At 51.5% G+C, this 27,483-nt stretch overlaps 1 protein-coding gene across 2 annotated transcripts in view; it reads left to right on the top strand.

Annotated features, from left to right (window-relative positions):
• The window catches only part of SLC4A8 (solute carrier family 4 member 8), a 77,117-nt gene that overhangs the window by 36,938 nt on the left and 12,696 nt on the right, over positions 1-27,483 (top strand). For both annotated transcript variants that reach the window (XM_062203639.1, XM_062203640.1), the window contains 10 exons: positions 593-693; positions 6,988-7,162; positions 8,080-8,213; positions 9,879-10,124; positions 13,093-13,198; positions 14,058-14,219; positions 15,542-15,655; positions 18,899-19,060; positions 19,897-20,148; positions 24,602-24,670. In XM_062203639.1, coding sequence (XP_062059623.1) covers positions 593-693; positions 6,988-7,162; positions 8,080-8,213; positions 9,879-10,124; positions 13,093-13,198; positions 14,058-14,219; positions 15,542-15,655; positions 18,899-19,060; positions 19,897-20,148; positions 24,602-24,670 — 1,521 coding nt within the window. The remainder of the gene's footprint in view (positions 1-592; positions 694-6,987; positions 7,163-8,079; positions 8,214-9,878; positions 10,125-13,092; positions 13,199-14,057; positions 14,220-15,541; positions 15,656-18,898; positions 19,061-19,896; positions 20,149-24,601; positions 24,671-27,483) is intronic.

Raw genomic sequence — 27,483 nt, 5'->3', positions numbered from 1 at the left:
GACTGGCTCAGGTGTGACGGGGTCAGGCAGCCTTGCTGGAGACAGATTTGAAGACTGATGGCGAATGGCAGGCATTCTAAGGAGTGTATCGTGTAGGAAGCCCTCCAGTGAAAAGACCAAGTTGAGCAGAAAGAGCAAACGGAGTTCTTTGAAGGTGGAAAGAAAGCTCCCATGGTGCACCAGCACCAGGCCATGTGTTTTGTGTGCGTTCAGTCTCCCCAGCAACATTCTCCTCCCCCCTGCCCCCCCAGGATGCTGTTAGCCCTGGTTGTACACATGACAGCCAAAGCCATCTCCCAGGGCAAGGTGCAGAGGCCGAGTGAGGATCGAACACAAACAGATTTGCAGCTGAGACTTAGGTCATCTCAGCTGCCCCCATTTCTATTTCCGGACAAGACACGAGAATCGACTGCTGGAAAAGAGAAAGAAAAATTAGGCATCCCCTTCCCTGCCCCCCCACCCCAGGAAAGTCGATAAACCGCATCACATTAGCAAATGCATTTGAGAGCTGCAGGCATTTTTTGGTTGCTTTGGGATTACTTCTCCCACGGTAAATGCTGACTCTGCTAACTTTGTGGTCCTCTGTTAACAGGAGAAAAGGAAAATGCCTGGCGTTCCAAATGGAAACGTTTGCCACATAGAACCCGAGCCGCACGGGGGCCACAGTGGGCCAGAGCTTCAGCGCACTGGGCGGTAAGTTTCCCGGCATGCGCGGCTCCCTGGGCGGAGGTTGCATAAAAGAATGAGACACCCTCTTTGCTTGCAGCTTTCTCTGCAGTTGGAATTTAACGGCTGGGGATGACTTTAGAAACGAAACCACTGATTATGCATATTGTGAATATGTCAAATTGTCATTCAGGTTTCTCAAGCCATCATTTTCTATGTCATTTGCACTTCTTCCTGCACAGTCTTCCCTGATATGAACCCCTTTCCCTTTCCTCATCTGCTAACTCCTGCTAGCATCCTTTGTCTCAGCCCAGGTGTCAACTTCCTTGGGGAAGGTGTCACTACCTTGGGGAGCCATCCAGGCCCTGTAGATGAAGCTGGGTGTTCCTGCTGGGTGATGCCACAGCATTGAGCTCTAACCCCCTTTTCCCACCGTAGCCTGTATCATATGTTGTGATTGTTGTTTGAGTCGATGTCTTTCCTGTTAGGCTGTTTGCTCTCAGAGGGCAGGGGCTGCGTTCTATTCCTGGCACCTGGCCAGGACCCTGCAGAGTAGACACTCTTTGTTGAGTGATGCCTAGCTGTAGCGTGGAATGGACTAGGTGCAGATAAATGCCGAGTGACCATTTCAGGTTAAGGAGCTCCCTTAGGGGAGGAAGACAGAAACTGAGATGCACGTGTCTCTGAATAGGCAGCCTACTCTTGTAGGCCAAGATTTTAAGGACAGATATCTAAGAAGGAGGCTCCTGTATGGCAGGGGAAGGAAGCAAGCCCCCGAGTAGGAGGTGTGGTTCCCCAGGTGAGAAGGTGATATTTGGGGCTGGCATGACATGCAGAGGTGTCCCTGGACCTTGGGAGGAGGTTGTGGCTGTGGATGTGGCTCTGTGAGTTACGCTGTTGTCTCAGCAGGATCTGCTGGGTAGACCTGGGACCACAGAGGCAGCTTTACCTTCTCTACTCCCTTGTTTGTTTGTTTCAAGATTTATTTATTTATTTGAAAGTCAGAGTTACACAGAGAGTGAAGGAAAGGCAGAGAGAGAGAGGTCTTCCATCCGCTGGTTCACTCCCCAGTAGGCTGCAATGGCTGGAACTGCACTGATTCGAAGCCAGGAACCAGGAGCTTCTTCCAGGTCTCCCACGCAAGTGCAGGGGCCCAAGGACTTGGGCCATCTTCTACTCTTTCCCAGGCCATAGCAGAGAGCTGGACCAGAAGTGGAGCAGCCAGGACTTGAACTGGCACCCATATGGGATGCCGGCACTGCAGGCTGTGGCTTTACCCGCTACACCACAGTGCTGGCCCCGCCCCTGCTTCTTTCTTTTCTTCCTCCCTTGCTTGGAGTTGCTTTCCTTATTCTTCTAGCCTCAGTCCTCTGATCACTGGAAACACAGGGTTGTTTTGGAATTGTGAGGATCAGTGTGTTTTTCTAGTCTTGGAAATTGAGGGCGAAGCCAGGAGAGGAGACAGGAAGCATGGCACCACTCTAGTAGGGTCCTGATGGGAGTATACGTCTGGTTTTAGGTTTGTGTTTGAGGGTGCAGGCAGATAGCTCTGCCCTGGGAGGGAGCATTGGTGGAAAGCAGAAGCCCTTTGATTGGAGGGAGTCTCAGAAAAGAACCACCCCCCAGAGTGAGTGAGGCCTTTCCTTGGAAGTTGGGAGAGCTCTGAATTGGGTGGGGAGGCCAGGTCCTGAGCGGCAGGTCCGGGGAAGCATCTGCCCTTGGAACAGATCCCAGGACTGAGACTGTCCTGGGGAGCTAGTGCTTACTTCAGCATGGATTTGATCATCTTCCAGAATTGCAGTTCACCTTTTGTATATAAAAGTTAACTCCCTAGGACTTCCGGAGTTTGAAAGTAGTGGATTTGTGGGCAAGAGGGTGTCTCCCAAACACAAGCTGTGCAGAGGTGAGATTTCCAGGAAAGCAGAGTAAACTGGGACCCCAGGCTTTTGAGAGGGCTCCTTTGTGCTCAGGTGCACACGGGGTTTAGGAGACCAGGAGGCTGGCTCAACAGTTATTGGATCTCAGAAATGGTGCCTGATGGCCGGAAAGAAAACCTCAGATTTCCAGGACCATGCACAAGCCCTAGGTACTCTGCCTCACAAAGTCAAAACTTCCGGAATTGACAGAGCTGAAAGGAAGCCCTGGGCTCAGAGCTTACTTCTGCTTGGCCTGGGAGGCGATGTTTCCTCTTCCTGAGCTGCTGGTGTTTTCCTTTGAGCCCTTGGTAAAGGGTTTCGAGACGCATGCCCTTCCTCCCGTGTAGGCCCTTCGGCCTGTTGCCTACTGCCTGCATCAGGCGTCACAGTTCCCGGCCAGCCCAGGTGCCTTTTTCTTTCTTTTTTTTTTAAAAATTATTATTTAAGAAAAAATTACGTGAAAGACAGAGTTACAGAGAGAGGGGATGAAAGAGGGAGAGAAAAAAAAAATCTTCCATCTGCTGATTCACTCCCCAAATGGCCACAATGGCCAGGGCTGGCCCAGGCCAAAGCCAAGGGCCAGGAACTTCATCCAGGTCTCCTGTGTGGGTGCAGGGGCCCCAAGGATTTGAGCCATCTTCTGCTTTCCCAGGCCATTAGCAGGGAGCTTGTTTAGAAATGGAGCAGTTGGGAATTGAACTGGTGCCCATATGGAATGCTGGGGTTGCAGGCAGGCAGCTTAACCCACTACTCCACAATGCCACCCTGCACCCCTGGGTGCCTTCCTTCTCTGCAGGTGGACATCCTAGAAGTTTCTGGACCCTCCTACAGTGCACATTCTAAAAACACATTATCTCGGCCAGCGCCGTGGCTCACTTGGCTAATCCTCCACCTGTGGCATTGGCACCCCGGGTTCTAGTCCCAGTTGGGGCACCGGGTACTAGTCCTGGTTGCTCCTCTTCCAGTCCAGCTCTCTGCTGTGGCCCAGGAGGGCAGTGGAGGATGGCATGAGTGCTTGGAACCCTGTACCCTCATGGGAGACCGGGAGGAAGCACCTGGCTCCTGACTTCGGATCAGCGCAGTGCTGGCCATGGCGGCCATTGGGGGAGTGAACCAGTGGAGGGAAGACCTTTCTCTCTTTCTCTCTCTCACTGTCTATAACTCTCTCTCTGTCTCTCTCACTGTTTAACTCTGCCTGGCAAAAAACAAAAAACATTAGGTTTTATAAATCTTCAGGCCATTTATTATATTTCTTTGACATGTAAAAACCTGCTTTATGCGTATTGTGTTGTACAACCTTGGGTAAAACTTGAGACTAGGGCATTGTTGTCCTTGTCGTGTGGAAAGACACTCAAAGATGGGGTAGAGTAGACTCAGAGGTGCGAAAGGAGACCGAGTTGAAATCAGTACTCTGAGGTCTGCGTTTTGTGACCCTCCATGCCGTCAGACGGGTGTCCTGAGTCTCTCTGATGCTGACACTGGCAGGGACACCGCGTGTAGCAAAGAAGAAGGTGTGGCCAGACTGTTCCGGGCCAGGAGAGCCACGGCAAGTAGGACACCCAAAAAGGGGTTTTGCAGCGTTGATTTATGCCCCTGATTGGGGATGCCCCTTTGGGGAAGGGTTAATGGAAAGAAGAATGAGGAGCTTTATCTCGATGACCCCCCCACTTCAAACAGGGGTCCTCCCAGCACAGCAGGCAGATGGCCGGCTGGAGGGGCTCCCCGTGACCCTGTACACGGCTGAGTCCTTTCTTGCGTCAAGTGTGAATACGGATGCCTGTGTGCCTTGTGCCCCAACATCAGGACATCAAGGGCAGTGTTGAAAGGGAGGGGACGTGTGAGACGTGGAGAGGAGCCTCCATGCCTGGTTGATGCTTAGGGTCTGATGTTATGCGTGCATAAGGTATGAGGCCAACTCCATAAGCTATCCAGATTAGTTTATTGATCTATGGTTATGCTGTCAATAGGAGCCTCAGATCCCCCCCACCGCTGTCCCCCAGTCACCACCAGGCACAGACGGACGGCTTCCTCTCTGTGGCCTCCTCTCTATCGCTTCCTGTGTCTCCTTTTTGTACAAGTTTTCTTTCATCCTTGCTCACCCTGAAGACACCTCCTGTACCCTGGGCCTAAGCGGTCACAGTGGCCCCTCAGAGGTCTGAGTGGGGCAAGGCCCACTGTTGCCGAAGGAGACCTTTCTCCCAGAATCCTGCTCTTCCGAGGAAGCTTACTGGTGGCGAGGAGGCGCTCACCATGTAGTAATAAGACGCTGTGTTTTCTGTGGACCAGAAACACTGGAACTCACCCTCGGGAGTCACTGCTGCGTGGGAAGTCCTTGCGGGGCTGCTTTCCCAGAGGAGAAAGTGTCGTGGCCAAGTGACACTTGATTGCTAACTGGAGCCTTGGTCCCAAGCGTGCGGTGGAACTTCTGTGATCTGGCTCAGAGCCTGCAGATGGCTCCAAACTTTACCCGAGCTAGGTGGGTCCAGACCAGGCCAGACCAAGGCAGTTCACAGGCTGGGTTTGGCTCTCTGTCCTCAGCCCAGTCCCAGACTGCCACTAACTGCTGTAAGTTGAGGAAAGGTGAATCCCAACTCCACCCACCAACGCCAGAGACAGAGAGCGTGTTGGGAAACAGAACAGTGTCTGGCCTGGGTCCCTGGACACCCGTGGTCCCTGGCTTGGGGAGGGGAGGGAGGGGAGAAGAGCGCTGGCTGAGCCTGCTCTCCTGATGCGCAGCTCCCAGGCCGCCTCACTCCTCCAGGCTCCTGGGTGGGAGAGGGAAAGACAGAGCTGGCTAAGCCTTCTTCCCTGAGTGGGCTGCTGTCTGGGACTGGGCTGAGGACAGAGAGCCAAACCCAGCCTGTGAGCTGCCTTGGTCTGGCCTGGTCTGGCCCCACCTAGCTCGGGTAAAGTTTGGAGCCATCTGCAGGCTCTGAGCCAGATCACAGTGTGTGTGTGTGTGTGTGTGTATATATATATATATATAGAGAGAGAGAGAGAGAGGGAGAGAAAGAGAGAGCAATATAAGAACTCCACACACCCACTGTTACCAACATTTTGCTAACCCTGTTCCATCCGTTTCTTTCTACCATTATTATTATGTTTTCTAGATTGGTTTTAAGCCAAATCACTGACTTCGTATCATTTCACCTGTAAATACCTCAGTATGTATCTCTGATAAGGACATCGATAAAAATAATTATTATGCTGCTATGAAATCTTACAAAATTAACAGCCATTCTCTAAATCGCCTAACACTCAGCCCGTATTAAGCTTTTTTTGTGATTATCTTAGCCATGTCTTTTAGAGTTCATTGGTTTGACCCAGGGGTCACTCAAGGTTGGTGCTTGGTTACTCTGTTCCCATTCGGTAACAGCCCTCTTCCCCCCAACCCCATACAGTGACTGCCCACATCCAGGAGTGCTCCCCCTCCTCCATGTGGGATCACCTGCCCCTGATGTGTCCTATCCCTGGGGGAGTGGAGAGGATCCTGCAGTCCTGCCCCTAAGTCCTCTAGAATCTCCCCCTTGATTAACCCTTGAATCCACTCACCGCTCCTCCTTCCAGCCCACGCCCCCTTCTTCACACCGGCACAGGAGTGATCCTTCCAGAATGCTCCTGTTGATGGTCTTGCAACAGCTGAGCATAGTGTTGGGATAAAGCTCTAATTCCTCAAAACAAGGTGCTTTGAGACTCAGCTCCTCCAACCCCACACACAGGATTATCCGTCATGCTTCATGCAGCACCTCGGACCTGCAATGCACTCTCCCACCTGGGCATCACCCCTGCTATCTCCTCTGGCCCAGAAGTGCCCCTCCCTGATCTGTGCTGCTGCAGCCCCCTCCCGTCAGGGCCTGCCCCCCCCCCCCCCCCCCCCCCCGGCTGTTGGGCCTGGGGAGCAGGTTCTGGCTCTGTCTCGCTCACGGCTGCAGTGCCCGTGCCTGTGTCTGCTGCTCCTTGTCAATTGCACGAGTGAATCATGATGCTGGTTTCTCAAGAGTCAGCTGCGTCGCTGTTCAGAGTAGGAAGGCGCCTGGATGGAGGTTTTTAATGTAGACAACATGTAAGAAAACTAACAGCTTTAATATCTGGAGTTGGTGTTTCACATTTGCTTTTAACAGCCCAGAATTTAAACTAATCCTTGCTTTCCTGTTAATTGTTTTTGAGTTCTTTAACTGGGTACCATAATAAACGTATGCAAATTCATTATTTTTATGCTTGGGATAATCATTCAAATTTAGTCTAAGTCCTGCTTTTGGCTACAAATAGAATCTTTGCTGACTCCAGAGAGCGCTCCTGTACTTGGTGTGGGGTTGGAGCCAAAGCGTTCCGTCACTGTCATGCAGAGCACGTCTGAAGTGCTGTTCTGAAGGTAGCTGGAGGCCTGCCTGCCGTGTTTCCACAGGCTGTTCGGGGGCCTGGTGCTGGACGTGAAGCGGAAAGCCCGCTGGTACTGGAGCGACTACCGGGATGCGCTGAGCCTGCAGTGCTTGGCGTCCTTCCTGTTCCTGTACTGCGCCTGCATGTCGCCCGTCATCACCTTTGGGGGACTGCTCGGAGAAGCCACTGAGGGACGCATAGTAAGGACTGTTAATCATTCTTGATCGTTCCAGCCGGGTCCTTTGAGGGGCTGGGGGTGGCGTTAGCTGGGCTTGGGCTGAGAAGGTCATATTCTTTCTCCTGAACTGCTGTGCCCTTCTGACCACCTACCAAACAGCCACGTGCTTCTCCCTGGAGAACCGACCCTCTTCTGACCAGGGGAAGTGCCTCTGGCCCCAGGGGTGGACAGTGAATCTATTGATGCCATTTGAAAGTGAGTCTGTAGGACAGCTTGTGGGGTGGATGGCATCCCCGTCCTGCCCATAGATTTTTTTAAAAAAGATTTTATTTATTTATTTGACAGGTAGAGTTACAGACAGAGGGAGAGATGGAGAGAAAAGTCTTTCTTCTGTTGATTCATTCCCCAAATGGCCACCACGGCCAGAGCTGCACCGATCTGAAGCCAGGAGCCAGATGCCTCTCCTTGGTCTCCCTGCAGGTGCAGAGCCCCAAACACTTGGGCCATCCTCCCAGGCCACAGCAGAGAGCTGGACTGGAAGAGGAACAACTGGGACTAGAACCCAGTGCCCATATGGGATGCTGGCACCACAGGCAGAGGATTAACCAAGTGAGCCATGGCACTGGCCTCTGCCCATAGATTTTTGGGTACTAAATGGAGTCACTGAAGTATAGTCCTTAGTTGGGGAATCAGACACGGATGGATTTGGCCACTTGAATCATTAGAGAGGAACCTGTGTACTATGTATTACGTGTGTATACACATTCCTGTGTACTGTGTATTACGTGGTGTATACACATTCTTCTTTTTTAGGTGAACTGCAGGCAGGGCACCGGGAGAGTGAAGGCAGGAATGGACATAGGCAGACACCGCCTTTTGCTGACGGGCTGTGAGCTGTGGACTCACTGATGCCTTTTCTGCTTTTTCTTTCCCTCCCAGAGTGCAATTGAATCCTTGTTTGGCGCCTCCATGACTGGGATTGCTTATTCCTTATTTGCGGGACAGGCTCTCACCATCCTGGGAAGTACTGGGCCAGTTCTTGTGTTTGAAAAGATTTTGTTCAAATTCTGCAAGTAAGACATTTACTTTTGTGACATGCCTAACTGGGTCTGGTGATTGTGCTGCCAGGGCTGAGTGCCAGGGTGCAAGGCAGGCCTGAGCAGGCAAATATCATTTAGGAGTGTAAGGAACTGGAAGGGAGAACATCAGTTGGCCTGTAGTCCTCCCCCTAGGAGCAGCATACCTAAAATAGCAGGCCTTCAGTTCTGGGGGAACTTGATGAATGTCCCTCAGCCACTATGGAAATCTTGACTTTGCTTTTTTTTTTTTTTTTTAAATCTCCCTCTCTAGTTCAAACTCCTCCATTTCCATCTTCATTTAAAAAAATATTTTATTTGTTTGAAAGAGTTACAGAGAGGGAGAGGGAGAGAAAGATCTTCCATCTGCTAGTTTACTTCCCAAATGTCTGCAATAGCCAGAGCTGGGCCAGGCCGAAGCCAAGCAGCCAAGAGCTTCATTCAGGTCTCCCACATGGGTGCAGGGGTCCAAGCACTTGGGCCATCCTCCACTGCTCTCCCAAGCACATTAGCAGGGAGCTGGACTAGAAGTGGAGCAGCTGGAATTCAAACCAGTGCCCATAAGGGATGCTGGTGCTGCAGGCAGTGACTTAAATCACTGTTCCACAGCTCTGGCCCCTCCATTTCAATTTATTTATTTATTTATTTGAAAGGCAGAGTTACAAAGAGAGAAGAAAGAGAGAGAGAGAAAGAGAGAGAGATTTATCTTCCATAGGCTAGGTTACTCCTCAAATGGCTACAACATCCTGAGCTGGGCCAGACCGAAGCCAAGAGCTTCATCTGGGTCTTCCACAAGGGTCGAAAGGGCCCAAGCACTTAGACTGTCTTCACTGCTTCCCCAGGTGTGTTATTAGAGAGCTGGATTGGGAGTAGAGCAGCTGGGACTTGAACCAGTGCCTGTATAGGCTGCTAGTGTCGCAGGCAGTGACTTAATCCACTGTGCCACAATACTGGCCACTTAAGTCAGTTTTTTAAAAAGATTTATTTATGTATTTATTTAGAAAGAGTTACAGAGATAGTGGGAGAGACAGAGAGGTTCCATCTGCTGGTTCACTCCCCAAATGGCCACAATAGCCTGGCCAGGCTGAAGTCAGGAGCCAGGAGCTTCTTCCAGGTCTCCCATGTGAGAGCAGGAACCCAAGCACTTGGTCCATCTTCTACTGCTTTCCCAGGTGCATTGCAGGGAGCTGGATCAGAAATGGAGCAGCCTGGAGCAGCCGGAAACACAAACACGTGCCTACATGGAATGTTGGTGCTGCAGGTGGCTTTATCCACTAGGGCACAGCGCCAGCCCCACTCTCCTTTCTATTCTGGTTGCTCATGATAACAGGAGCTTAGAAATGCCCTAATTTTTCCACTTTCCCTATAAAAATCATTTTCTTCATTTTGTTTAGAAGTGGGAGCACATGGGACTAGGCTGAGCCCCTTTTTCTTACTGCAAGAATAACAGTTGTATTAGACAATAAAGGCAGAAGCATTGTAGTGAGACAGTTCCCCCCTCTCTGCCTCCCACATCCTGGCTACAGGGAGCAGCACTCGACCCAGCTGTGCTCAGGGCCTCAGTGGGCAGAGAAGCTGAGCCGCGATGCTGCTCTGGGGATGAGATGAATTAGCATGTTTCTCACCGCTGTCTCCCGATGCCACCCTGTGGTCTCATTCCAGAGACTATGCGCTTTCGTACCTCTCCCTGCGAGCCTGCATCGGCCTGTGGACCGCCTTCCTGTGCATTGTCCTGGTGGCGACGGACGCCAGCTCCCTGGTCTGCTACATCACCCGCTTCACCGAGGAGGCCTTCGCCTCTCTGATCTGTATCATTTTCATCTACGAAGCCATAGAGAAGCTGATCCACCTGGCGGAGACCTACCCCATCCACATGCACAGCCAGCTGGACCGCCTCAGCCTCTACTAGTAAGTTGCTTTCTGCTCTGTCAGGTTTGGGGAAGTGCCAGAGGCTTGGGTTGAGCGCTGATGTCGTGTGCCTGCAGCGCTGGGAGCTTCCTTGGGGGCAGTGTCTCGGGCAGCAGGGCTCCCGCGTGGCTGAGGAGACTGGGGGGCCGCCAGGGGCCTGCAGTCAGAAGCGATGATGGAGCACTGCTTTCCAGCATGTCTTCCAGTTCTGGGCATTCAAGCACAATTAAGCTGCAAAGACGGCAGGGGACTTGGGAGCCCTTGGATTATAGGATGAGGTGAGAGTTTGCTCACTGGCGTGCGCGCGCTCTCTCTCTCTCTCTCTCTCAAAGTGTATAAGGGCAACTCGTAGAACACTTTAGGTAGAGATGTATTAATCATGCCTTTCTGAGCCAGGGGTTTCTCCCACCATATCACATACACCTGGAAACACAGACTTCGGTATTAAAGACTGGGTTTTCTTCAGGGTTCAACACAGTTGGATCAGCTGGAAAACTGAACTGGTAACTGGCTGGGTTTGCAGCCATCTGGGCAAGGCTGGTCCAGTAGATCGTTTCTGCTCTATAGATCATGACTGGAGATCCTCTTCCCTCAGCTCTGTACATCACGTATCTTCCCCTCTGGCCGTCCAGTCTGTTGTGGACGATCTGGTTGCAAAGCGAACAGTTTGAACCTGAAGCTGCTGGAGAGAAGTGGAGCCATCTGCCAACCAGCCACACACCCACTTCTCCCTGCTCCGGTTATCCATTCAGTAACCTTTATACACAGTGCATTCAGATTGTTAAAGGATTCTATAAAGAAACAATGGTTAGGGAGTATAACGTCCAGAGCCTGGTGACTTGGAGCCTGTTGTCACTGGAGGTCTTGATTCTGTAAGCTGCCTCTCTAACCTCCCCTTCTCATTCATTTGTTTAACAGATTTATTGAGCACCTGTTATGTGCCAGGCACATTGCAGAGGGAGAAGACAGAAGGCACCAGTCCTGGAGGAGCAGGCCTTAGATCTAGGAAGTGTAATTCTTGGATGATCAAACCCAGCGGGGTGTTTTACTCAGTTGCATACTGCTGCTGGTTCGTGTGGAGCAGATGTGAAGCCAGAACCCCTCAGCTCTTGAAGTAATTTGATGTTAATATATATGGAATGGATTTTTTTTTTTAAAGATAGGCTTTTTAAAAAACAGATCTTGAAAAAATAGACATAAAAAGCAGTTTTGGGTTCACAGCAAAGTTGGGCAGAAAGTGGTTTCCATATATCCCTGCCCCGACACATGCACGGCCTCCCCACCGTGGGTGTCCTGCCCCAGAGGGTGTGTTGGTTATAATCAGTGAACCTAACCCAGACCCACCAGTGTCACAGCCCACAGTTTATAGTTTCCTGTGGAGCCCTGGGCCTGGGTCTATACACCCAGGCTTGACTCTGGGTGTTGTGCCCTGTATGGGCTTTGACAAGTATACAATGACGTCTTTCCTGTTATTGTAATGATGCAGAACAGTTTCACTGCCCTAAAAGCCCTCCCCACTCCACCTGTTTAACCCTGTCTCCCCATTCCTGACGACTGTTGACCTTTTTACTGTCTCCGTGGTTTTGTTTTGCCTTTTCTAGAATCTCATAGAGTTGGATTGGTTGTGTGGCCTTTTCAGATTCCTTGCTTCTCTTACTAGTATGCATTTAAGGGTCCTTCATGTCTTTTCATGGCTTGATAGCTCATTTTTAAAAAAATATTTATTTATTTTATTTGAAAGGTAGAGTTACAGAGAGAGAGGGACATACACACACACACACACACACAGAGAGAGAGAGAGAGAGAGAGAGAGAGAGAGAGAGAGAGAGAGAAGAGAGCTTCTATCCACTGGTTCACTCTCCAAATGCCTGTAATGGCTGGGGCTGGGCCAGGCCAAAGCCATGAGCCAGGAGCTTCATCCAGGTCTCCCACATGGGTTGTAGGGGCCCAAGCACTTGGGAACATCTTTCCCAGGCCATTAGCAAGGAGCAGCATTGGAAGTGGAGCAGCAGGACTTGACCTGGCGCCCACGTGGGATGCTGGTGTCGCAGGCAGCAGCTTAACCCACTATGCCACACCACCAGCCCCAGCTCATCTCTCTTTAGTACTGGATGCTTTTCCACTATCTGGTGTACCACAGTTTATTTTCCCTCTCACCTACCTAAGGAAATCTTGGTTGCTTCCAATCTTGGAACTGATTTTTAAACCTGAAGGTAGAGCTTTGTAACTTTCCCTAATTGCTTTTTATTTTCTTAATGTCCTTCTATGATTCTAATCTGTTGAAACATTTGTGAATTTTCATTCCCTCACTGCATTTTAGGAAGTGTATTGATAAAATTCACAGATGAATTAAAGTTAACAGGTGACCATACCAGCAGGCGGTTCAGAATGAAAGCATGCCCTGATTGGGAGGCAGTGTGGGGGCTGGCGAGACGGGCCTGGTCCGGTCTCATCTGGTTTGCATGGAAGAGGAGGCCTGGGGATGACAATGGAGTAAGTAGCCAGGAAATGGCCAAGGCAGTGGGACGTCACCAAACGATACTGCAATGTCAGGAGGAGTTTCCCCCACAGTCCCAGGAGACTGCAGTTCTGAGGCTAACAGCCTGATGGGGGCTAAAGGGACTGAGACCTCCAGGCCTGAAGGGAGTTGTGCAGAACTGACTCGGGGAGCAGGACCTCTGTGCTCTGTAGACGGCAATTCACAGCCGGAGCCTACGAGATAGACCCCAAGCCAGGCACCTCCGCGCGCATGATCAGTGAAGTCCACGGATCCGTGCCCATCTTGTGTGTTGACCAACAAAAACCTGGGGTGTAGCTGAGCCTACAGATGAGCCTCACCTTAGGGATCTAAAGCACGCCAAGGAGAAGTGAGGCGGGCGCTGACAGCACCTCAAACACAGCCAAGGCGGCAAGCATTTAACTGAGTGTGGCTGCTTTCCTTAGGCGTCTCCTCCCCCTCCCCCCACAGCTGCAGGTGTGCTCCCCCAGAGAACCCAGACAATCACACCCTCCAGTACTGGAAGGACCACAACATCGTGACAGCAGAGGTCGGCTGGGCCAACCTGACCGTCAGCGTAAGTCTCCGCACGTGCACTCACACTCTGGCCACGGTGACTTCCGGGGGAGGAAGACGGGGCAAACTCTGGCATTGATAGACATGAAGCTTTTTTTTGAGGTGGGGTTGGGGGGGGGGGAGAAGCCCTATTCTTATTGACTTTGCTTTTCCCTTGCAGAAGTTCTCTTGTACACAAAAGGACAAGAAAATTCCCCCTCTTTTCTCGCACTCATGCCCTCCCAGAAACCCTGCCCGAGGGCTGTGCTCTCGTGCCGGGCAGGGGCAGATCCTGGCTCTGTAGGGCCTAAGGACTGTTTGTGTTCGGAGCCCCCGTCATACAAACAGCACACAATGCTGCAGCCCTCTCAGGGCCTTGGAAGTGGTGTTTCTTTAGGACAGTTTTGGTTTCATTTTTTTAAAAATAGTATTATTTATTCGAGTGGCAGTGAAAGAGGAGAGACAGAGTTTCTTCATCTACTGATTCATGCCTCAGATGCCCTCAACAGGCTGGGCCGGGCCAGGCTGGAGCTAGGAGCTGGGAACTCAATGCAGATCGGCCACATGGTTGACAGAGACCCAAGTCCTTGAGCCAAGGCCTGCTGCCTCCCAGGGTATGCGTTAGCTGGAAGCTGGAATTAGAAAGCACCACCACGCCTACCACCCGCCCCTCAGGTCCATCTTCAAGTGTCTCAGGACTCATTACCCTGCTTGAAAGGGGCCTGTGCAGGTGCATGTCCCCCAGCTGCATGGAGGTCCCATGGGCCTGCTCTCCCCAGCGGCCGTAAGGTGACAGCAAGCAGTAGACTCGGAAGGCAGCAGCTTTTCACACCTTCACCTGTGCCTCTTGTCCCCCCAACATGCTGCCTCTCTCCCTCCAGGAATGCCACGAGATGCACGGAGAGTTCGTGGGGTCTGCGTGTGGCCACCATGGGCCCTACACGCCTGATGTGCTCTTCTGGTCCTGTATTCTCTTCTTCACCACCTTCATCCTCTCCAGCACCCTGAAGACCTTTAAGACGAGCCGCTATTTCCCAACCAGAGTAGGTAGCCCGCTCCTGGGTTTCCATGCTGTTAGAAAGCTGCTGCTGGAGAGAAAACCCTGCCGTTCTCCCGTGCGCTTGTGCACTGGTCGGCCGGCTGGAAAGCTCCCCATGTCCCCATGGGCCACGCTGTGGCACGCTCTTCTCTGGTCTGGCAGCCTCTGTCATAGATGGGCCGTGTGGAATGAGGACACTGCAAACTTTTTTGATTTCAAGGCCTCACTATGTTTAAGGTGGTAGTTTGTTCTGTAAAAGGTACCAAGCCTCATTTCCCCATGCAGGTAAGTTTCCCTTCCAGAACTCTGGGACACTCAGCGTGCGGTGGCTGGAGCTGGCTCGTGACCGTGGTCACCTGGGGTGATTGCCTGGGGCAGCTCTGCCCACGAGAACCCCGGCCACGCTTCAGCACAGCGCTGACACGCTCCTGACTTGCTGTTCGGGGCTGAAGCCCCAGCAGCCTTTCCCTGATGCGGCTTGCATTGTCTGTGGGGCGAGCTGGACTTTTGCTGGGTTGGGCAGGGCAGAATTCGAGGCCACGTGGAGGGTCGCTGAATGACCCACTGCTTTGAAAGGGAGCCCCAGGTAGGAGGAAAAGGTGGCATTTCTGTGAGTGAGGGCTCGCTGAACAGGGTCAGGAATGGGGGGAGAAGCTCCATTGGGAAATGATGTTTCCTGTATGCATATGTACAGCTTAAACGCATCCCTAGACTTCAGGAAGAAAAGCCGTAAATAAGGTCTGGGTCTTTTTTTAATTCCTTGTCTGGACACACAGTTAATGACTTGCTGTCGGGCTTGCTTAGGTCTGGGTTAAGCACTACAGGGGATGCAGAAGTTGAACAGATGATGTCCGCCATCAGAGAGGGCAAACACGTGAGCCAGTCAGAGGCCATAGGAAGTAGTCAGATGCCACCAGGAAAAGCCTTTCAGGTAGTGAGGTGACTTCTGTAGTTGCCCGACAAGAGCCGACGGTGCCTTGACCTGGGGGGAGCCGGGGAGGTGGCGAGAGGGGCTCTGAATCTGGATGAGCCATGGGCAGCACTGACAGGACCCGCGGAGGACCAGACCCCGGCATGCGGGATGAGGGGAGTTGACGCTGCCACAGAGGTTCTCGGCTAACACCTTAGTCCTTAGCTGGTCCAAGTTTGCAGACCAGGGCCGACCCTGAGCCTGAATGCCCTGAACAGAAGTCTTCGGTTAATTTGGGTGTACTCACACTCACACGTTGTCTGACTGCCTGTGTTCATTCAATGGCAAAATGAAAGCCTTCTTCCAAGGACCTTAAGAACTGTTCCCTCACCAGTTGTTCTCCAATTCTTTGCCAGGTGCGCTCCATGGTGAGTGACTTTGCCGTCTTCCTCACCATCTTCACGATGGTGATTGTGGATTTTCTGATTGGCGTCCCATCACCAAAGCTTCAAGTCCCCAGCGTGTTCAAGGTGAGCACACCTCAAGGTGCTGGCTTCCCTCTTGTGGTTTCATAGAATCTGATTGCAAGTCTTTCTCGAAAGTCCTCTTCCTAAGATGCATTTTGCAGCCAAGGAAGCCTGAACCTTGCTCCTGACACCTTGCCATTCAGAAAGGCACACTCTCCGGGCTCGGCTGAGTTCCAGTGAGAAAAGTCAGAGAGAACAGAGAAACTAGGTTGTGTAATGAGTGGAAAGTACTGCTTGTTATCGTTAATGCCATTTACTGTTTTTCATATGTTACGATTTAAAACAGGAAGACAGTTACGACCCCAGGTCAGATGCCTTATCTCACATCTGAGTACCTGGGTGTGAGTCCCAGCTCTGGCTCCTGACTCCAGCTCCCTGCTAATGCAGACTCTGGCAGGCAATGGTGATGGCTCAGTGGTGCTGGGTGAGTCCCTGCCGCCCATGTAGGAAACCTGGATTGAATTCCTGCTCTGGCTTTGGCCTTGGCCAATTCCTGGCTAATGTGGACATTTGGGAAGTGAAATTTTCTTCCTTCCTCGCTTCCCTATTATACTACATGGTCCCCAGCTCCCAAGACCCAATCCAAAGGCCAATACTATTATTAGGAGTTATAATGTCATAAAGAATTGAAGAAAAGTTTATGTAGATGTGAGAACATAACTACCAATTGGAACATTGTTACTAAGGGAACATAGATTCTATTTTAGAATCTAACTCATTCATTCATAATTTGGGACCTGGTGGTATTGTTAAAGAGTTTTTGGGTGCCGGCACTGTGGTGTAGTAGGTTGATCCTCTGCCTGCGGCACCTGTGTCCTATATGAGCGCCAGTTTGAGTCCTGGGGGCTCCTTTTCTGATCCAGCTCTCTGCTATGTTCTGGGAAAGCAGTGGAAGAGGGCCAAGTGCTTGGGCCCCTGCACCACCATGGGAGACCCAGAAGAAGCTTGTGACTCCTGGCTTTGGATCAGCTCAGCTCTGGCCATTGTGGCCATCTGGGGAGTGAATCAGTGGATGGAAGTCCTTTGTCTGTGTCTCTGCCTCTCGCTGTCTGTAACTCTGCCTCTCAAATAAATAAAATTTAAAAAAAAAGAATTTTTGAACCCTGGAGTCATAACTAATATGGAACCAAATGCTCTAGTCTTTGCCATGGTTGGGCCAACTCGGCCAATTTGTATCCCTTTTACTAGGGTTTCTTCCAGACTGCAGCACCATTTACCAAAATAGGCTAAGGTGTCCTCCCCAGAATACCGTGGGGGGGGGGTGAGAACCTGGGAGAGTGTAGATGTGCCCTGAACAGTTATCTTCTAGGGACAGTGCAGAAGGTCCTAGGTCAAGCACGTCTCCAGACTGAGCAATCTTGGGGTCCTTCTCAAGCCTCTGGTACGAAGGCTCCTGTTTCACTTCTGATGGGAGAAGGACCCTGGAACAGTCCAGTCTAAGCCCAAGAGATTCAGTGCAACTGACTCTGCTCTGCTTTTATCTGTGCCATCAACACACAATATATGGTTTCTGGAGAGAGCAGTGAGTGGGAGAGTCTAAATTTTTTTTTTAAAGATTGATTTGTTTATTTGAGAGGCAGAGTTACAGAGAGAGGGAGAGACAGGGAGAGAGGTCTTCTTTCCATTGGTTCACTCCCCAAATGGCCAGAACTGCGCTGATCCAAAGCCAGGAGCCAGGAACTTCTTCTGGATCTCCCAGGTGCATGCAGGGACCCAAGCACTTGGGCCATCCTCCGCTGCTTTCCCGGGCCATTAGAAGGGAGCTGGATCAAAAGTGGAGCAGCTGGGACTTAAACCCGTGCCCACATGGAATGCCAATGCCACACAGGCAGATGCTTAACCTACTGTGCCACAGCGCTGGCCCCAAGTCTAAATTACTTATAGTTGTCTCTGGAAGTCATTAAATTTTTTTTAAGATTTATTTTATGTATTTGAAAGGCAGAGTTAGAGAGGTAGAGACAGAGAAAGGTCTTCCATCTGCTGATTCACTTCCCTCATGGCTGCAACAGCCAGAGCTGCGCCGATCAGGAGCCAGGAGCTTCTTCCGGGTCTTCCACGTGGGTGCCAGGGGCCCAAGGACTTGGGCCATCTTCTACTGCTTTCCCAGGCCAGGCCATAGCAGAGAGCTGGATTGGAAGTGAAGCATCCAGGACTCAAACATATGGGATGCTGGCGCTTCAGCCCAGGGCTTCAACCAGCTATACCACAGTGCCAGCCCCGTCGTTAAAGGTTTTTTTTTTTTTTACAACACATTTTGTAGTTAATTATAATTTAGTTGGGTTAATGTTGAAATAAAATTGTTCTGTGCACAGGGGCATGAGAAGTTAATGGAAAGGGGGCCGGCGCTGTGGCACAGTAGGTTAATCCTCTGCCTGCAGCGCCAGCATCCCATATGAGCACCGGTTCCAGTCCCAGCTGCCCCTCTTACAATCCAGCTCTCTACTGTGGCCTGGGAAAGCAGTATATGATGGCCCAAGTCCTTGGGTCCCTGCACCCACATGGGAGACCCAGAGGAAGCTCCTGGCTCCTAGCTTTGGATCAGCACAGCTCCGGCCGTTGAGGCCAGTTGGGGAGTGAACCAGTGATGGAAGACCACTCTCTCTATCTCTCCCTCTCACTGTCTGTAACTCTACCTCTAAAATAAATAAATAAAATCTTTTTTTTTAAAAGAAGTTTATGGAAGGAAGTGCAGGATTAATGAATGTTCCACAGAAAATTGAGAATTGCGAATTGACTATTCCAAGAGAGAGTAGGATCAAGGTCATGGATTTCCCAAGGGATTGCTGTATTTCATGCCTTCTTTATTTTTTAAGGAGTCTTCTTCAAGAATAAAAGAGATGCAGGTGTTGTGACTCGATTTGATTTGTTTTGCCCCAATGATTATAGTTATTTTTTAAAGATTTATTTATTTAAAAGTCAGAGTTACACAGTGAAAGGAGAGGCAGAAAGAGGTCTTCCATCTGTTGATTCACTCCCCAATTGGCCACGATGGCCATTGCTGCACCAATCCGAAGCCAGGAGCCAGGAGCTTCTTTCGGTTCTCCCATGTGGGTTCAGAGGCCCAAGGACTTGGGCCATCTTCTGCTTTCCCAGGCCATAGCAGAGAGCTGGATTGGATGTGGAACAGCCAGGACTTGAACCAGCGCCCATATGGGATTCTGGCACTGTAGGCATCAGCACTACACCACAGCATCAGCCCTTATAGTTAACTTATAATACAATAAGAATGCCTTGTTTTTCCCTTAGCCCACGAGGGACGACCGTGGGTGGATCATCAGCCCCATCGGCCCCAACCCCTGGTGGACTGTGATAGCTGCCATCATCCCGGCTCTTCTCTGCACTATCTTGATATTCATGGACCAGCAGATCACAGCCGTCATCATTAACAGGAAGGAACACAAGCTCAAGGTAACGAGAGGTTCTGACCTCGCAGGTGCTACGGCAGCCGGCTACACTCTTCATTTTAGGGTGAGCCCGTTGAGACCAGGAAACATAGACTCAGGATAAAACTCCATCACAGCGGGGTCATAGAAGGGGTTCTGAAAGGGTTCCCATTCTGTCCATTAAGAACAAAGAGTTGTCTAGCGATGAGGCACCAGTGGAGCGTGTCGGTGTGGTAGGCGAAGGTGTTGGGCTCCAGTCCTCTGCTCTGTCGCCCGTGGAAAAGGTGGGTGGCGGAGGCCCTGCTGGCCCTGGCTCAGGCAGATGTGCAGCTGCTGTGCTAAGCTCAGGTCAGGCCTGAGGCAGATTTTCTCCCATTGGTGTCTGGTACTGAACTTTGAACCCGAGGGCCCCAGGGGTGTGGGGTCCATCCTGGTGCTCGCAGCAGTGAGATGCTTCAGCGTTCCATCGCTGCCCTTCGCTTACTCAGAGTGGGCAGCATCACGTCCGGCAAGGATCTGGGCGTGGGCTGCGGGAACCCGGTAGGGACACTTCGCTCCAGGTCCTGTCGTGTCTCTCTTGACCTAGAGCGGTCAAGCTGTAGCTCGTCTCTGCTTCCTGTTCCAGGGAAGGTGGATCTTTGCATGTGTGAGACTCAGAATAAGCTGGAGACTGTGATACAGTGTGTACAGGACAAGCTGTCTATGGAAGAGGGGCCACAGCCTTCTCTGGGATCCCTGGACTCCCTCTTTACCCATACACCTGTTCTGCCTTGGGCCCAAGACCCTTAGCTCACTATTGTGTGTCCTGCTTCTGCCTTCCCACTAATGGTGACAGAGACTCTGCCCTCCCCACCCCCCCAGAAAGGCTGCGGCTACCACCTGGACCTGCTGATGGTGGCCATCATGCTGGGCGTCTGCTCCATCATGGGCCTGCCCTGGTTTGTGGCTGCCACTGTCCTGTCCATCACGCACGTGAACAGCCTCAAGCTGGAATCCGAGTGCTCCGCGCCTGGAGAGCAGCCCAAGTTCTTGGGCATCCGCGAGCAGAGAGTGACCGGCCTTATGATCTTCGTGCTGATGGGCTGCTCAGTCTTCATGACAGCTATCTTAAAGGTAATCCTGCCCTCCTCGGGTAGTGGTGGCACAACTTGGGAGTTGATTTCTGCCAGGAATCCTGCTAGGCTGCATGCTGGACATACAGAAGTGTGCCAAAGACACACACACATACACACACACACTTACACACTCCTGCCCTCATGGAGCTTATTCAAGTTGGGTAAGAAAATGAGCATAATTACACAATGTGACATGTACTACTAAGGAAATACAGCATAAGAGAATAGTGGTGTCTGGTGCCATCGAGAATTGAGGGTGGCCAGAGAAGGCCTCGCTGAGATGGTGATGTTTGGATATGAGATGGAAAACACCATGCGATGAATGGTGGGAGATGGCGTGGAGGGGAGAGAAGTAGTCAGGGCAGGCCCTGAGTGGGAAGGGGGATATGCCTCTTAGGAACTCTCAAGGACCGTGTGGCCTGAGGGTGTCGTGTCAGGGTAGGAACACGGTGAGAACACGCTGAAGTGTGAGTGGGGCCAGGACACTGCTAAAGGTGTTTTGGAGTTGTTTTTTTGTTTTTTTGTTTTTTTTAAAGATTGATTTATTTGAAAGGCAGAGTGACAATGAGAGCAGAGAGACCAAAAGAGATCTCCCATCTGTTGGTTCACTCCCCAAGTGGCTGCGAAGGCTCAGGCTGGGCCAGGCCAAAGACAGGAGCCGGGAACTCCAACCGAGTCTCCCATGCAGGTGACAGGGGCCCAAGTACTTGGGACATCTTCCGCTGCTTTCCCAGGCGCATTAGCAGGGAGTGGGAACACAAGCAAAGCAGTCTGACCTCGAACCAGCATTGTGGTTATGGGATGCTGGCGTCACAGGCAACATGTAGCCTGCCGCACCACAGTGCCAGCGCCCTGCGAGGGGTTTATCTGCAGTTGGTAGTTCACAAAGGTCACTCTGGCTGATAGCCGCAGGGTAGGGTTCTAAGGGCTGAGGAGGGCAAGAAGTGGAGAGGCCTGTGAGCTACTGCAGGTGAGAGATGCCAGTGGCTTTGATGAGGAAGGTGGTGGCAGGAACAGAGAGGAAGGCATTGCTTCTTGCTTTACTGCGTGTGAGCTGGGCTGAGCAAAGTGGAAAAATGAAAGGTGCCTGTGAGGTGCCTGACCTGCCCTCTGGTGGAGAGTGCTGGCCCTGCTGGAGGTGGAGGGCACCTTGTGATCTGGGGAGGGCCGGGGCTGGGGCAGATCTGAGTGACCTGTCTGGGGGCCACCTCGGTGGAGAAGCCAGAGTGGGGGATTCTGGACTGAAAATGTGAACTTGGGAGTGAACAACTCAGAGATGGTATTGGAAGCCAAGGGAGCAGGGGAGATCACTGGGGGGAGGGCAGATGTAAAAGAGAAGGGGGGCCAAGGAGGAGAGCGGGGGCGAGAGGGTGGGTAGAGGAGGGGCAGCAGATGAGTTCCCAGGTGGCTGAGGGCCCAGGACGCCATGTGAGGGGCTAGGTGAAGACCTAGGGAGAGGGGCCAGCGCCGTGGCTCACTTGGTTAATCCTCCGCCTGCAGCGCCGGCATCCCATATGGGCACCGATTCTAGTCCCGGCTGCTCCTCTTCCAGTCCAGCTCTCTGCTGTGGCCCAGGAAGGCAGTGGAGGATGGCCCAAGTGCTTGGGCCCTGCACCCACATGGGAGACCAGGAAAAAGCCCCTGGCTCCTGGCTTCGGATCGGTGGAGCGCCATTTGGGGAGTGAACCATTTGGCCATTTGGGGAGTGAACCAACAGAGGGAAGACCTCTCTCTCTCTTTCTCTCTCACACTGTCTATAATTCTACCTCTCAAAAAAAAAAAAAAGACTTAGGGAGAGCCTAGAAGCTGTCAGGGAGATGAGGACATCCAAGGGTGTGGATTTTGGAACTTAGAGGCCTAGTGAAGTTTGCCAAGAGCAGATTCTGCAGGTTGCGTTCATTTCTGCTGCCTTAACGTGACTTAGAAGGAGACGCTGATAAAGATTTTTTAAAAAATCATTTTGTTCTGAAATGAAATGATTACAGTAAGTTAAGCCATAGGCTGTCATCTCAGGGCATTGGTGGTTTTGTTTTTTTTTTTAAGATTTATTTATTTATTTATTTGAAAGGCAGAGAGAGAGAGAGAGTGAGTGAGTGAGAGTGTTTCCACCTACTGGTTCACTCTCCAAATGGCCCCAAAGGCTAGAGCTGGGCCAGTCTAAAGCCAGGAGCCAGGAGCTTCTTCTAGGTCTCCCATATGGGTGCAGGGGCCCAGGCACTCAGGCCATCTTCTTCTTCTTTTTTTTTAAAGATTTATTTATTTATTTATTTGAAAGTCAGAGTTACACAGAGAGAGTAGGAGAGGCAGAGAGAGAAAGAGAGAGGTCTTCCATCTACTGGTTCACTCCCCAGTTGGCCGCAACGACTGGAGCTGCGCTGATCTGAAGCCAGGAGCTTCTTCCGGGTCTCCCACGTGGGTGCAGAGGCCCAAGGACTTGGGCCATCTTCTGCTGCTTTCCCAGGCCATAGCATAGTGCTGGATTGGAAGTGGAACAGCCGGGTCTTGAACCGGCACCCATAAGGGATGCTAGCACTTCAGGCCAGGCGTTAACCTGCTGTGCCATAGTGCCGGCCCCCAGGCCAGCTTCTACTGCTTTCCCAGGCACATCAGTAGGGAGCTGGATCAAAAATGGAGCAGCCAGGACCCAAATCGGCACCCGTGTGGGACGCTAGCATCATAGGCAGTGACTTTACCCGCTATGCCACAACACTGGCCCTGTTGGTGTGTTTTAACATGGGCTAAAAGTGCTTCGTTTGTAGTTACCAGAGACCTGAGGGTAGGAGTGGGAGGGGCCATACCAGAGAGGGAATGGGTGAGGACAACAGGGCAGGAGCCAGCGGCAGGTGGCTGGAGAGAGTGGGAGGGGGGAAGTGAGGAGTGTGTGCAGTGCAGCTCCAGAGGCTTCCTGGGACCTGGAACAGAAAAAGACGGCACCGGGCAGGAGAGTGCAGCTGAGAGGAGAGACCTTGAACATGAGAAACTGTGTGTGGGGGGGATAGGAGGGTTGAGGCCTGCGTCTGGGGAGGTGGGGTGAGAAGCAGAGCTCCTGGGCTCTCCCCACCGTGGAACACCGCCTGCTCTCCCTTGGCTCCTCTCCCTCTTTCCAATGAATCCTAGACCGCTCCAGACTGCAATGCAGACGCCCTGCAAGGCGGAGGACCAAGCATTGTGGTAAGGAGGCAGCTCCGTCTTCCTGTCCCCTTGCTTTCCACGCAGTTCCTCCTACTGCCTCTGCCCCTCTACGCGACACGTCCAGTGCCTTGTCCCCTGCTCTGGGTACCACCTGGAGGAGCCGAAGAGGCAGGGTGATGGGCATCGCCTGGCCTCCATGTCCCTGGCTCTGTTGCAGGAGGGTTTTTTCTGGGGACGCGGGGCTCACGGAGCTGGGCTGTCTGGCTGCTCTAGAGCTGGGACAGTGTAGAACCTAACGGTGCTTGTCAAACTCTGAGCGGATTTGTGTTCGGGGCTGTGTTTGGCCCCAGGATAACAGCAAGTTGAGTGTAGCCCTGGGCTAAGAGACTCCTTGTCTTGATTCCGTAGTCCCCGGTTCACTGCTCCAGACTTGCTCTGAAGGTTGCCCAGTGTGATAGGCGTGGTGTGATGGAGTCGTGGTGAAGTGCTGTGTGGATAGTCGGGTGTACTGGAATGGTCGTAAGGCCCCTCCCCCAGTCGTTCCCCCTCCTGCCCTCAGCTCTGGTGAGCAGAAAGGAAGCTCGGGTAGTCCATGTTAGCTACAGCAAATCCCTGCAAGATGCCTGTGTGATCCCGGAAGGCTTGAATGGCATCAGCTCTGTAAGAGTTGTGTTTGTGTGTGCACATGCGTGTGTGTGCATGTGTGTGTGTGTGTCTCCTTTGCCCATCTACCTGGAGGAGGAAGAACCAGGCAGGTGGGAGAGGCGGCTACAGTGGTTTAACATACTGTGATCTTCCCAGAACAGAGTGATTCTGACCATTGTCAGCTTCTGCTTTTGCTTCTACTCCTAAATCACGTACAGGCAGCAGAAACCAGCGCAATGTTTATGAAACCATTTTGTGCCTTTGTTTCGTTCTTGGAGATACAAAAGTTTATGTGTTCTTTTGTAAAATTAACACAAAAAATTATTCCTATTTAGGGGATACCCTGTGATGTTTCAATGCAGGTCAGACGTATCTGTCTCCTCAAACTCTTACGGTGTCTTTGTAGTGAAAACATTACACATTCTTTCTCTGAGCTTCTTTGAAACACACAGTGCACTGTCCACTGTTGGTGTTTCTGATTACCCTGCTGTGCGACAGAAGCCCAGCCTACTTCCCTGTCTAATTAGGACCCAGCACCCTCTGAGCATCCTTGCCCGCCCCGGCCCTGCCAGCCACTGTTCTACTCGCGTTGGTGAGACTGTGGCAGTTGGTATAACCGCGGGTGTACTGTGACACCACATTTGATGTCTGGCCTTTCTCTCCTCTGTCTCCAGTTCATTCCGATGCCAGTGCTCTATGGAGTCTTCCTCTACATGGGCGTCTCCTCTCTCCAGGGAATTCAGGTACCGCGTGGCTCAGCCAGGCCGCTGTCTTCTCACTGTGAGTTCACCTGTCCTGAGCTGGGATGGGCAAACCCCGCCCTCCACCCCCCACCCTGGGGAATTTGAGAATTTGCTTCCCAGTCTTGCCGGGTAAGCTCTCTCAGACATGACTTTGAGCTGGTGGTAAAATGTAGTCCTACTGGGCTGACAGTACAGAAACTTTTCCGTATGGCTTGCGTGAGGTCAGGATTCCAGCCAGTCATAAATCTTTTGGCATGTGTTAAACATGGGTGCTTTGCCAGGTGCTGGTAAACTTGGCTCTGAGAGGTTGGTTAAGAGCCAAACTGGCTTCCACACGTGGACAGCCGTAGGCTCAGTGCCAGGCTAAAGTGTGTGATGGAGAGAGTTTCACCCGGAGGAGCATCATGAAGACACTGGGGAGTGGTGGGGCTGCTCCAGGTAAGCAGATGTCAACTTTCTGTTATACACATGTCTTTTTCTTTTCTTAAGATTTATTTTTATTTATTTGAAAGGCAGAGTTAGAGAAGAAGAGATGGAGAGGGAGAGAGAGAGAGGTCTTCTACCTGCTGGTTCACTCCCCAGATGACCAAAACGGCCTGGGCTGGGCCAGGCCAAAGCCAAGAGCCAGGAGCTTCTTGTGGGTCTCCCACGTGGATGCAGGGCTCTAGCACTTGGACCACCCTCCATCTGCTTTCCCAGGTGCATTAGCAGGGAGCTGGATTGGAAGTGGAGCAGCCGGTACTTGAACCATCACCCGTATGGGATACCAGCCTTACAGGCGGCAGCTGAACCCACTATGCCAAGCACCAGCCCCTGTATACTTATCTTTTCCTACCTATCAACTCATTTCTCCAAGTCTTACAGAGAGCAAATCAGGAGCTTGTCATCGATCACTTGGGGACCCAGATAACATAAACTGCAGCAAGTTCATGGGAAGTGGAATTAAAAGTTTGTTTGGGGGCTGGTGCTGTGGTTAAGCCACAGCCTGCAGTGCCAGCAGCCTATAGGGGTGCCATTTCGAGTCCCAGCTGCTCCACTTCTGATCCAGCTCCCACATAATGTGCCTGGGAGAGCAGTGGAAGATGGCCCAGGTCCTTGGGCCCCTGCACCTACATGGGAGACCCCGATGAAGTTCCTGGCTGCTGGCTTCAGCCTGGCCCAGCTCAGGCCATTGTGGCCATTTGGAAAGTGAACCAGCAGATGGAAGATCTCTGTCTCTGTAACTCTGCCTTTCAAATGAATAAAATAACTCTTTAAATAATTTTGGTGTAAAATTTTTTTAGCTTTATGCATACATAGATGAGGGGATTTTCAGAAAGTTCATGGAAATGGCATTTATTTATTTATTTATTTTGACAGAGTGGACAGTGAGAGAGAGAGACAGAGAGAAAGGTCTTCCTTTACCGTTGGTTCACTCTCCAATGGCCGCTGCGGCCGGCGCTGTGGCCGGCGCACCGCGGTGATCCGAAGCCAGGAGCCGGGTACTTCCTCCTGGTCTCCCGTGCAGGTGCAGGGCCCAAGCACTTGGGCCATCCTCCACTGCACTCCCGGGCCACAGCAGAGAGCTGGACTGGAAGAAGAGCAACTGGGACAGAATCCGGCGCCCCAACCGGGACTAGAACCCAGGGTTCCGGCACCTCAGGCGGAGGATTAGCCTAGTGAGCCATGGCACCGGCATGGAAAAGGCATTTTATGGAAAAATTATGCAGGGATGCAGGGATTAATTCCATTTTTTCATGAAGTTTTCAAAGTATCCTCACATAGTAGCTTGGCTTCTTTTACTGGTGGAAAATTCTTTGTAAGAAATGTCCAATAGTTATTCTTTTTTTTTTTTTAACATATATGCTTTTTTGTTTATTTTCATCTTATCTGAAAGGCAGAGAGGGACAGAGATCTTCCTTTCTCCATTCACTGGTTCACTCCCCAGATGCCCTCAGCAGTCAGGGCTGGGCCAGGCGGAAGTCAGAAGCATGGAACTCAGTCCAGGGCCTCCAAGTACTTGAGGCGTTATTACCAGCTGCTCTCTCCTACATCCCACACTAACAGGAAGGTGGACTTGGAAGTGGAGCTGGACTTGAGCCCAGGCACTGAGATGTGGGATGTGGGTGTCCCCAGAGGTGCCTTAGTGGCTACACCACACCTCCATAGGCATTCTCGTATACTGAGTCCTGTGTGACCTCGGACACGTGGTTAATGTTCATCTCTGCATCTTTGATCATCTAAGAATGATCATATCTTCTATATGCGGAATGTCATGAAGGTTCACTGTATCTTTTCAGCTTATTTAGTTGATCATTTACTTCATTGATAATTTAATGACTAGCTCCAGACCCCTCAAAGAACAAGTAAGAGATTTAGTTTTGAAAGGTGTAATTGGCTTGTTTTCCGCATTCCCCAAGAGTCCTCTGGAGCCACAGTGTGGGATAGGCTAGAGCCTAGAATCAGAAAAGATCGATTCTGAGGCTGGCATTGTGGCACAGCAGGTGAAGCCACAACCTGCGACACCAGCAGCCCATATGGGTACCAGTTGGAGTCCTGGCTGCTCCACTTCCGATCCAGCTCCCTGCTAGTGTGCCTGGGAAGGCAGGGGAAGATAGCCCAAGTGCTTGAGCCCCTGTACCCACATGAGAGACCTGGATGGAGTTCCAGTCTATTGCCTTCAGCCTGGCCCATCCCCAGTTATTGAGGCCATCTGGATACTGAACCAATGGATGGAAAATCTGTTTCTCCCTCTCTCTAACTCTACCTTTTAAATAAATAAGTTGATTCTTTGAAAAAAAAAAAAATGGATTCGATCTTGACTCTGCCACTTA

The sequence above is a fragment of the Lepus europaeus genome, chromosome 10, assembly GCF_033115175.1.
Source record: "Lepus europaeus isolate LE1 chromosome 10, mLepTim1.pri, whole genome shotgun sequence".
Taxonomy (NCBI): Eukaryota; Metazoa; Chordata; class Mammalia; order Lagomorpha; family Leporidae; genus Lepus; species Lepus europaeus.
The sequence above is the reverse complement of the archived record's forward strand: the minus strand, read 5'-3'. Positions and strand labels throughout refer to the sequence as shown.